This window comes from Arachis hypogaea, chromosome 2, assembly GCF_003086295.3.
Source record: "Arachis hypogaea cultivar Tifrunner chromosome 2, arahy.Tifrunner.gnm2.J5K5, whole genome shotgun sequence".
Taxonomy (NCBI): Eukaryota; Viridiplantae; Streptophyta; class Magnoliopsida; order Fabales; family Fabaceae; genus Arachis; species Arachis hypogaea.
In genome coordinates this window covers 103,147,746-103,159,233 of record NC_092037.1, presented here as the reverse complement: position 1 = coordinate 103,159,233, position 11,488 = coordinate 103,147,746, and the positions used below count along the sequence as shown (strand labels likewise).

Here is an 11,488-nt window from a genome sequence, read left to right as displayed (position 1 = left end):
TGGCGCGTGAAAAAAGCAACCAAGGTAAAGAATGCTCAACATACATGAAGATGTTGTAAAAGTGTTAGAAGCACCAAAAAACAAAGAAAATTGAGAAATAACGTTGCTACACAAACTTAAGATGGCCGATAAGGAAGGTCATGGTCCATGAGTTTTGGTTAGGGTTATAGATGGTTCGGTCCAGTTCAAAAATTTGATTTAGATCCGAACATTTTGAGAACTAATTTAGTGTGATCTGATTTCACTAGATCTATGAATGAGTAACAATCTCAAAAATAGATCCGGTCATTATTTAAGTCAAATTTGGATTAAGACGAATCCGATTTCACCCAATCTTATATGCATCATAAGAAAATTAAAAAAGGTATATATGTAATGCGTGAGCATCTTTTCTACCTTTTTCTAATGAATTTGCATTTAATTTGTTAAGTTTAATCAATAATTAATTATCTTTTAGCCACTATGATACTACTTTGAGTCGTGTGCAATTTTGTTTATTTTAGGTAGTATTCGGATGGATTTGATGGAGTTTCCGCAAAAAAATAGAAGAAGGCGAATGATGCTGTCAACCCTGATCTCTCTGCACTCAATATGTTTTAAATTAATTTCAATATTATGTTATATTAATTATAAGTTTATTGTTTTGTTTTTAATCACACTTGTTGAATTAAAAAATAGATCAAAGAAGTATGAAATTAGAATTATAGATAAATTCAAATTCAAATATGGATATCAACTTCTTAATAAGAAGTATGTCTTTTTCTTTTTTATAAATAAGTGTATCATAACTCCGCCTATGCTACACCTACGTTACATATCCGGTCCCAAGTCTGGATAAAGGAGGAGAGTTATGTTAGCCTTTGGATAGTCAACATAAAAATTTAGTCGAATCTTTATGACATGGATTAAAGATGTTATTACGCTAAAGCTAGGTCGTTGCCCAGAAGTAACGCGTTGGATGGTTCGCATACAGTATTAAATGAGTAAGAGTTGTTGTATCGGGTGCCTGGGTGTAGTGTTAAATGAGAAAAGGTTCCCGCGTTTTCGTGAACTGACGAAGGTAAATAAGTTAGTTCAATTCAAAAAAAGGGGTAAAGGTAAAGGTTGGAGTGACAAAATATTGAGATTTGTGACATAGAATATAGACACTTTAACAAAAAATTCATAGAGGTGGTGGATACCATGATAAGGAGGAAGATTAACATCATGTACCTATAAAAAACAAAATGAGTCGGTGCAAAGACTAGTGAGTTGGATACTTCCGGGTTCAAACTTTTGTATACAGAAAAAGTGAATAATAGGAATGTGATAGGTATTATTGTGGATAAGCAGTGGAAGAAGGGCGTAGTGGATGTCAACAGGGTGAAAGATTGGATCATCTCTATCAAACTTGTGGTGGAAGGAGGTACCTTTTATGTGATTAGCGCCTATGCACCGCAAGTAGGTTCAGATGAGCAACACAAGATAAGGTTTTGGGAGGATCTAGAGAGTTTGATCCAAGACATACCTTTGGGAGATAATTTTTTTTTAGGAGGAGATTTAAATAGCCATGTTGAAAGAGAAGTGACTAGGTATGGAAGTATTCACAGAGAAAATGGTTTCAGAGTGGTCGATACCAAGTGTAAAACTATTTTGGACTTTTTCCTCAACCTTTGACATTCTCATCGCAAGTACATGTTTAAAAAAAAAGACAAACATCTTTATAACATATAAGAGTGACATGACAAGCTTTCAAATTGACTTCTTGTTGAGGAGAGTTGACCAAAAATGTTGCTTTAATTGTAAAATTGTTTCAGGAAAGAGTTTAACAACACAACATAGGATGCTCGTTATGGATTTTTGCGTTGAGCAAAAGTTGAGAAAAAGATATCATATAAATAACCCAGGGATGAGGTGGTGGCGGATGAAATGTGAAAAACAAAGAAGTTTCCTAAGATGGATAGGAGAAGAGGTAAAGTGGGATGGGGATAGTAGCGTGGAGGAGATGTGAAGGGAGAGAAGTTATTAGAAGAACAGCAAAAGAAAGTTTTGGTGAATCTAGAGGGACATGACCAAGAGATAAGGAGTCATGGTGTTCGAATGCGAATGTACAAGAAAAGATAAAGGCAAAGAGAGAGTGCTTTAAGGAGTGGTCTTTGTAGTGAAATGCAGATAATTGAAAAAAATATAAGACAGCTAAGAAAGAGACAAAAGTGACTGTAAGTGAAGTAAGAACAATAGCATATGTGGGTCTCTACCAGTCTTTAGGCACAAAAGAAGGAGAAAAATGTATATATAGAATCACAAAGAGCCAAGAAAAAATAATGAGAGATTTAGATCAAGTTAAGTGTATAAAGGATAAAAACGGAGAGATTTTGTCTCAAAAAGAAAAGATAAATGAAAGGTGAAAAAACTACTTTTACGAGTTATTTAATGAAGGACAAAAGACTCTTCCGAGCCTTTGTCGGTTATGCATAAGGGAAGAAGACCAAAATTCCGACTACTATCGAAGGATTCGAGACTTCGAGGTAAAAGAAATTCTAAAGCGGATGAAAAATGGCAGGGCATTAAGACTCGATAATATTCCATTGAAGTTTTGAAGGGCCTCGGAGAGAAAGGCATCAATTAGTTAACCAAACTTTTTAATAAGATTTTAAGGTCAAAGAAGATGTCAGATGAGTGAAAAAATAGCATCTTGTTACCTATCTAGAAGAATAAGGGAGATATATACGAAAACTATAGAGTGATTAAACTCATGAGTCATACCATGAAGTTATGAAAAAATGTGATAGAACGGAGGTTGAGATAAAAGACACAAGTAATAGAGAACCAATTTAATTTTATGTTAGGCAAATCTACCACTGAAGCGATATACATATTAAGAAGGATGATGGAGAGTTATTGTAGTAATAAAAGGGATCTATATATAGTATTTATTGATTTAGAAAAAGCGTATAATAAAGTGTCAAAGGATGTCTTATAGAAGGTTTTGAAAATGAAGAGAGTAAGGATTACACCAAGAATCATCCTAAGTCTATATCTTTTCATATTAGTCTTGGAAGTACTCACAGAGCATATCCAAGAGTCTTTTCCATGGTGCATGTTTTTTGCCGATGACATCGTTCTTATGGAAGAGTTAAGGAAATACCTAATAAGAAGTTGGATTTATGGAGAGAATCTCTAAAAGTGCATAGTCTGCGCATAAGCCGTAACAAGACGGAATATATGGAATGTAAATTTGGCCACCGAAGGAGAATCCCTAATACAGAGGTGAATATTAGAGAAAACATCTTACAAAAAGTTAAAAGTTTTAAGTATCTAGGTGCATCATACAAGATAATGGAGAGATTGAATAAGATACAAATCATATGATTCAAGCAGGTTGGTCAAAATGGTGGAGGATGTCTGGTTTTATATGTGACAAAAAAGTATTTTTAAAACTTAAAGATAAATTCTATCGAATCAGACCGGTTATGCTTTAGGTACAGAGTGTTGAGCGGTTAGAGATGAAGATGTTGAGACGGATGAGTGGTCATATGCGATTGGATAGAATAAGGAACGAAGAGAGAGAGAGAGAGAGAGAGAGAGAGAGAGAGAGAGAGAGAGAGAGTTGGAGTAGCACCTATTGTAAAAAAAATTGTAGAATCACGTCTCAAGTGGTTTGGACATGTGAGAAGAAGCCCAACAAAGTACCCAATCAGAAAGGTGGATAAGATGGAAGATGGACAAGAGGTAAAAGGCAGAGGAATACCATCGATGAAGTAGTCAAACGAGATCTATATATAAACGATCTCTTCGTAGACATAACACATGATAGAGTTCAATAACGTTGTTTGATTAATGTAGCTGATCCCACGTAATAGGATAAGATGATTGTTGTTGTTATTAATAAGTGTATCATAATTTTTTGACATAAAATTTAAATTCAAATATAAATATCAACTTATTGATAATAAATATATTTTTTATATATAAATAAATACATTATCAAGACTCATATTTTACCTATTTAAATTCGATTTTAGTATAACTCAAACATAGTATAATTTTATAAGATATAGAATTAGATAAAAATTTTAAAAATAGACCTAATTATTATTTAAGGTCAAATTAGAATCTAGAAAAACCGACTTCACTCGGCCATGTACACCGCTGGATAATGATGAGATTGTAAGGGCAGAGTAGTTGGTCTAAAGTGGAAAGCAGCAAAGGCCGAATCCAGCTGAGTAGTATTAAATTGAATTGAATTGGTTTGGGTTGCTCCAGATTGGTTTCTTTCATCCTGACTAGTTGTGGTGCGTGGGAGATGACACATATACGTAACTTGTTGGGAGCGGGGGTCAAAGTAAAGTAGGGCTATTTCGTTCCTGAGAGCACACGCGTAAGCTAGCGAGTGGCTGATGCCATCTAATTAATAACACTCGACTCGTCTCCTCCGCTCCGCCACCATCAATCATGACAAACGCCGCCGCGCCCTTGAAGGCCATTACCCTCACGCACGTGCGATACCAGAGAGGGGACCCGCTGGGCCACTTCCTCGCATGGGTCTCCCTCGTCCCAGTCTTCATCTCGCTCGCCGGATTCCTCTCCCACTTCCTCTTCCGCCGAGAGATCCACGGCCTCACCTTCGCCCTGGGCCTCATCATCTCCCAGGTCGTCAACGAGTTCATCAAGACCTCCGTCCAGCAATCACGCCCCGACACCTGTCACCTCCTCGAGGTCTGCGACTCCCACGGCTGGCCCTCCTCCCACTGCCAGTACATGTTCTTCTTCGCCACCTACCTCACCCTCTTGTCCTCCAGGGGCTTGGCCTTCTGGGATCGCTCTTCCAACCTCTTCGTCCATTCCCTCACCTGGGGCCTCGCTCTCCTCACCATCTGCTCCCGTGTCTATTTGGGCTACCACACCCTCGCCCAGACCTTTGCTGGCACCGCCCTCGGTGTCTTTCTCGGTGCCGCCTGGTTCTGGATTGTCACCAATCTCTTGAGTCCTTATTTTCCCCTCATTGAAGAGAGCTCCTTTGGAAGGAACTTCTATCTCAAGGACACCAGTCATATTAGGAATGTCTTGAAGTTTGAGTACGATACTTGCAGAGCTGAGAGAGCCAGGATCACAAATTCTGACCACAAGTCTCGCTGATTTTCCTTTACATTCACCTCAGGTATGCCAACCAAATTGCTCCTTCCATTTTGAAACCTATTTCAACATGTTTGCAATAACCACAACGGTTTACAACTTACAATAACAATTCCATACAATTGAATAAGTGATTAAATAATTAAATCATGTTTGACAAACTAGGATTAAACATGCTTACCAAATCATGGGTGCTTGTTCTGTTTATGCACTGCTATCGATGAGACGATGACAATTCCACAGGATATGCTGTTTAGGGAAGGTCTTCATGTTGTTCATAGGTGCATGCCTTACTTGTTTCGTTTAGAGTTGGGGACGAAAATGATTGAGGACTGACAAGTCTTGTATTTGATTGTATAAGTGGGCTCAAAAACTCGTATTTTCCTTGTAGTTCTGATGTCCGCATTGGATCAAATGATGATGTGGTGTTTGGGGGCGTTGCAATAACTTACAATTGGATATTATAGGTCTAGCTAGCTTGATCTGTAAATTCAGTAAATTCAACGCATTCATGTTGTCAAAATGATCCTTGTGATATGAAACTCATGGTCTATTTATGTTTTGAATCATTGCTGCAAATACTTGTGATTGGCCTTATGGCATTCTTATGAAGGATGTGATGAATTGTTAAATTTCATGGAAAGGGATAGGAACTCCCTATGGTGAATCTTGGCAAGCTATCCTAATTTTTGATAATTCATCTGTCTGTTCCTTCTTGCTAATGTTGGACCTAGCTATTCTAAGATGGAAGCTCTCCTTCTGATCAGACACTGGTGATTTATAGAATCAGGCTGTAGTAAAGTGTTTTGGGAGTGTTCCTTGATTGCTGAAAGAAGCAAGATCGGAAATGTGTTTTGAAAATCAGGCTTAGTTTCTCTCTTTGCCAATGATTGATTGCCTTGCATCTAAATTGTGACTCAGGACCTTTCCTTGTAGCTCTCCAACTTTACTTTGTACAAGCATGAATCTTGTCATTACATATTTTATATTTTAATTCAATATTCTTCTTGTATGGGTTTTAGCAGCTATCCTTACTCTTAACTTTTACAGGCATAAATTTGTCTTGCAGAGAATTGTTTCCTCAAGTATTTATAGCACGCAATCATCATTTATTGGTGCATGTCACTTTAGCAGCCAACTATGAAGAGAGCAAATAGAGAAATAGAGATGATGTAACAATAGATACTTGTCATATTCTATACATAGAAACTCCGAGGGAGAATTTGATCTTGTTTTCTTTTGATGTTTAAACGAACATGCATCGATCATATAAATAAAACTTTCCCTAGAATAGATACCCGTGTTTTTTAGTATGTATTATCAAATAAAATGTTATTGGCGTAAATTTTTTATCTTATTAAAAGGTTACTTTAAAGAAGAACCATTACAAGTTTCACATACGAATAGGTTATCTTGTGTTAAAATGTATCGTTGGGATTGCCTGTAGCCCTGTACTGTGTTTTCACTTTTCAGTTGCATAAATCGTGTTCTCCAAATGAAATTCAGTTGACTTTGTATCAGTTGCATCGAATTTGAAACCTAATCTGGATGAATTATTGCAGTAAAAGATCATATATAAGATGTTATGGGATCAGCCAACTTACAGGTTCATGTCACACGAAACTAGATATGCTCTAAGAATTTGCCAACTTATTGGAAATATGATAAAGATAGGGTTGGAAGGAAGTGGTATTAATTAATAGGAACCTTTGAGCAAGGGTAGGGTAGGCTAGGATATGGGATACTATCACTGAAACCTGTTGCCTTTTGCCTTTGGATCACGCATTATTGCATTCTATCTTTTACTCCACTTAATGGCCATATACATATATTTTGTTGTTGCTTTGGATGAGGAAATATCATGCAAAAAGCCAAAAAGTGACAAAGTAACGAAAACAGGTCTTCCTTAATTTTACCCTCATTAAACTAAATCTTTCTGTGAGAAATCTATTCAGAAAATGGATTTGTGAAAGCTCCTACCAGGGGAATGGCCAAGCAGATTTAATTTGTGAGTATTCATCATGATTTTGATCTTTCTACCCATGACAAGTCCCAGATGTTTTTGAAATACTGCAAAAAATCATCAGCAGTTTCGAACCACTGCACGCACGCAAGCATGAGATTCTTTTGCTTCATGCATGCACAACAATAAAATGAAGGCCTACATGAAAACAAAATGAAAGGAAAGTAAAATCAACAGGACGGTAGTGAATTTAAATTAAATTCAAGAAAGGAAATTATAACGAAGAGATTATTGTGTTGGTGACTAGCTAGCTAGCTTGCTCTTGTATCAGCGCAGATGAGTTGTGTCACACTCGAGCATCTTTCATTGTAATTTGTAATTGCCAATCTCCCTGTGTGAGGATGCTGCTGCACATGTACTTAATTATAAGTGAGATTTTGGAACAAGCTAATATGTGCATGTAATTTTGTTGCTTACTCCACCCATCCACAAAAGTAGATGGAAAGGGATATGACATAAGATAACAAATCTCCTCTTTGCACTTTCTCCACAATTACAAAGCACCAAAGAGTGATGATGAGAACACATTTCTAGTCCTGGCCGAAGCAGGGGAAGGTCAATTAGGTGAAAGAAGTGGAAGAGTCAGCTAGCGATGATGGAGAGTGACGTGGCAAATAATGCATGCTTTCTGGTCTTAACATTTGCTTCTCGTTCCATGCTAGTGGATTGGAGATAGTATGTATTTGTACCCCACACATCCAGGCTCCAGCCACATATTAGCTGTTCATTCATTCTTCAATTCCAGCTAGGCTCGAACCCCCATTTTATTTACTTACTTTCCTATCAAATTAGTGTCGCCTAACACACGCATGCATTATTATTATTATTATTATTATTCACGCCTTTTCTTAAAATTATACCATAATCAAATTTCTCACTCACATGTATGCCTCATGCCTGCTGCAACCTTGAACATATATATAATATGTAAGGAGAATTGGTCAACCTATAAAATCCCAAATTAAATGACAAGTGTACACAACTTACTATATATAATGAAGCATAAAGATATACTGGTATATGCATTATTTTTTCTTGTATATTTTTAAATTTTTAACATTTAAAGTAATATTTTTTATCTTTAATATAATAAGAAAAGAAAATTATACTAATGCCTTAAATAAAAATATTTATGAAAGATACTAAAGCAAAACTTGGGTGAGGCTTGGCGGTGGTTCGGTTGATGAATGAACCCACATAGTCCCCACAGCATCTAATAAGGCATGGTTCCTCCTTATTTATAAATAAATGATATAAGGCTTAGCCTATCATTCTTCATTCATCATCTAACTTAATACCATGGCGTATATGGTTGGCCTTAGGTGTGTCTTCACCACCTGCTTCTTTCTCTCTCTCATCCTTGCTCCCCTCCCTCTTTTTTCATCATCAACGGGTACGTTTGCAACTTTAATTAGTCCACGGACATGCTTTCTTAATTATTATTTATGCACCATACACAATAAACAAGTCATAGGCGCCTGATTAATTAACAGTTATTGCTTGTTTGTTGCAGTAGTGGAAAACAAGAAAGAATCATCAGAGGTATACGAGATAGATTATAGAGGTCCTGAGACTCACTCATCTGTTCCTCCTCCTCATCGCTTCCCTCGCCATCCTAAAACTTCACTTATTATTCACACTCAGAAAAAAGGCAAGTTTCTTTCATTTTAAATCATATCTTCCTTTATGGTATTGATCATCATGGTCTGCTACAATTTCATTTCATCACATAATTAAAGCCTAGATAATACACATACAGGCGATGTGCTATTTTTTAATTAAGTCAGAAGTATCTATGTAAAATAAAGGTGAATTTCGGTGATATATACCCCATAAATAACATAAAATGTCATTATTGAAGATGAGAACAATCTACTTTTATTATGACCAGCATAGATCCATTATATAGGGGAACTGGGAATGAAGTATATATATATATATATATATATATATATATATATATATATATATATATATATATATATATATATATATATACAAGCTGCTGTTATAGGATTTTATCCGATCCAACCTAAGCCTCCATCAGTGCCGCTTGGAAAATAACTAATGATTGTTTTGGGTACTTTTTTTTCTAGTAATAATCGCTCCAATAGTGCATACTCCTAACTAGTCCTCTCTACTCTGTAGGTTGAAAAAGCTTAGCTTGGTGCTATCATGATATAGAAGTGTTTTCGCTACACTACTACGCTGGGCCTAAGTGAATATTATTTATAAATCAAAAGTGAAGATGGTAAAGAGAGATTTGAGCAATTTTCCTCCTATAATTATTATTAAATACTTTGTGTCTCTATTTTTCATAATATTTACTTTTGATGTATAAATAATATTAATTATTCCAAATATTGTATCTTGATTTGATTTGCTCATATAATTGATGGCAGAAAAAATCAGTGTGTAACAGATTTGTGTGGATCACCTAAAATGGACGGAAACAATTTGTGGCATTATTTTTGGAGTCTAATATACTTGTAACTTTCAACAGATATGGCATAAATATATGCTCCTTTTATGTTCGTTTTGAAGAGATCTAGCTTTGCGGTTGCTTATTTGATAATTAATTAATTATTAATTGTTTGACTAAAGTTGACTCTGTTTTCTTAGATTGTCTACGAGATTGCTAATAAGCAGCTTTTAACCTTAGCCAAACATACACTTTGCATACTAATTAATTCTTATATATTCTACAAACAATACAATATAAAGGAGTTGTGCTATGTATATAAAAGTAATGATGCCGTTTTATCAAGTATTTATCGTCAAAATTATTCATTTAGTTTAATGTAAAAGGAATATGTCAGATTATTTACACCGTAAGGAATAATTTGATAGAAAAAAAATTAAAAATTAACATGATATAATTTTTTAATATCAAAGATATTTATGATACAATTAAGATTTCAAAAACTTTTTAAAATGCAAGCGCCTAATTTTAAAAATTACTTTAGAACTTAACTAGTTTAATTTCCAATAACAAGAGTCGTACTAATTGTTAATTGAAGTATGCCAATTATAAAAACGAGACGTGGCTATTTAATGGGGGACCTAAATAATAATTTAAAGTTTCCCTATGACGAATAATTGATGGCAAACACATGGATATATAAGGGTATAGGATTGGTGAAATTCGTCAATGAAAGGAACATACAACCAACAAGTGCATGTCTTGATGTCATTGGATAACCACTTAAGGCTTATCACCATCATCATCTAATTATTATTAGTGTAATAATGTTTCTTTAAATTAAGATTTGAGTAAATACAACTAAAATGGGAGAGACAATACAAAAATCAGTCAAAGCATTGTCCAACCAAAAGCACAAGACATCCAAATGCAGAAGAGGACACACTTGTGAACCAAAACAAAACACACCATCTTCCATTTGGTCCAAGGTGGTAGGTACTCCACAACCAAGCAATATAAAGGTGGAACTGGAGGTTGGACAACATCCCATGTTTCTATTTCAACTATTAAGAATTGGCAATATTAATGGTTTAGTTATAGCTTATTATAAGAGTTTGTTTAGGTGTTATTAAGTTATTAGAAAAAGGTAAATAGTAAATAGTAAATCTAATCCCCATCTACTCATCTAAATAGTAAATAGTAAGTAAGAAAAAAGTGTAAGAATGGTTGCTTAACTAATCAAAAGTATCAAGTTGAAGTAGGACTGTAAATAGTTACTAAATAACCTTCAAAACGAAAGCATGCTGCTAAATCTTTGCACTTGATGGTGTGTTTCCTGAAGGTAACCCGGCAAATCCAGTTGGAAACTAGTCATCCCTAAATCAAATTTTACGGTGATCATTTTAAGCATGTCTTACAACCAGCCCCACCATCAAATTTTACGGTGCTCATATAGTATTTTGTAAAGGAGTGTTTAGTTTATAAGCTGATCAAGTTGTGTATAAATTACACTATAAATTATCATATATATATAAGTTGTATGTACTGATGTCTTTTTTTACATTTATTTTATCAAGTTGTAATCTTCTATTAGAATTTTAATTATATAAATTGGACAACTTATTAAATAGTTTTATGAATTTTTTAATTTAATAAGAACCATTTGCATCATACTTTAATTTTAGACAAAATTTAAGTTCAACAATATTCTTAATTTTTTAAAATTTTTTATCATGTTCCATTTATACCATTTATAATCTCTAATATTTTTGTTGATTTCAAACCAAAAAAAAAAAATTTTGCTTCTTCTTTTCACAGCTTCAAGATGAAAAGAGAAGTTGAAAGCCACGTTTCAGTGTCCTTTGCAATGACCCCATAACCTATTACAAATTTATCTGAACAATATCAAAAACATCTAATATTAGGTA

At 34.8% G+C, this 11,488-nt stretch overlaps 1 protein-coding gene and 1 long non-coding RNA gene across 7 annotated transcripts; both read left to right on the top strand.

Moving 5' to 3' along the window:
* The first annotated feature begins 4,019 nt into the window (after window positions 1-4,019).
* LOC112761127 (lipid phosphate phosphatase gamma-like) lies at window positions 4,020-6,408 on the top strand. 6 transcript variants are annotated; one of them, XM_025808162.3, is made up of 2 exons: window positions 4,020-5,140; window positions 6,166-6,408. In XM_025808162.3, exon 1 carries the CDS (start codon window positions 4,435-4,437, stop codon window positions 5,116-5,118), a length of 684 nt encoding a protein of 227 aa, XP_025663947.1. In that variant the 5' UTR covers window positions 4,020-4,434; the 3' UTR covers window positions 5,119-5,140; window positions 6,166-6,408. The 6 variants fall into 6 exon arrangements, with proteins under 6 accessions (XP_025663947.1, XP_025663948.1, XP_025663951.1 ...); XM_025808163.3 differs by having other exon boundaries at window positions 4,056-5,140; window positions 6,185-6,408; XM_025808166.3 differs by having other exon boundaries at window positions 4,056-5,140; window positions 5,850-6,408.
* Window positions 6,409-8,148: 1,740 nt separating this feature from the next.
* On the top strand, window positions 8,149-9,683 carry LOC140176439 (uncharacterized). The gene is made up of 3 exons (XR_011867999.1): window positions 8,149-8,531; window positions 8,652-8,789; window positions 9,287-9,683. It is a non-coding gene; the product is annotated as an uncharacterized lncRNA (long non-coding RNA).
* Window positions 9,684-11,488: the final 1,805 nt, after the last annotated feature.

Coding starts and splice junctions, on each gene's coding strand:
- LOC112761127 (XM_025808162.3), top strand. CDS start 4,435: ATGACAAACGCCGCCGCGCCCTTGAAGGCCATTACCCTCACGCACGTG.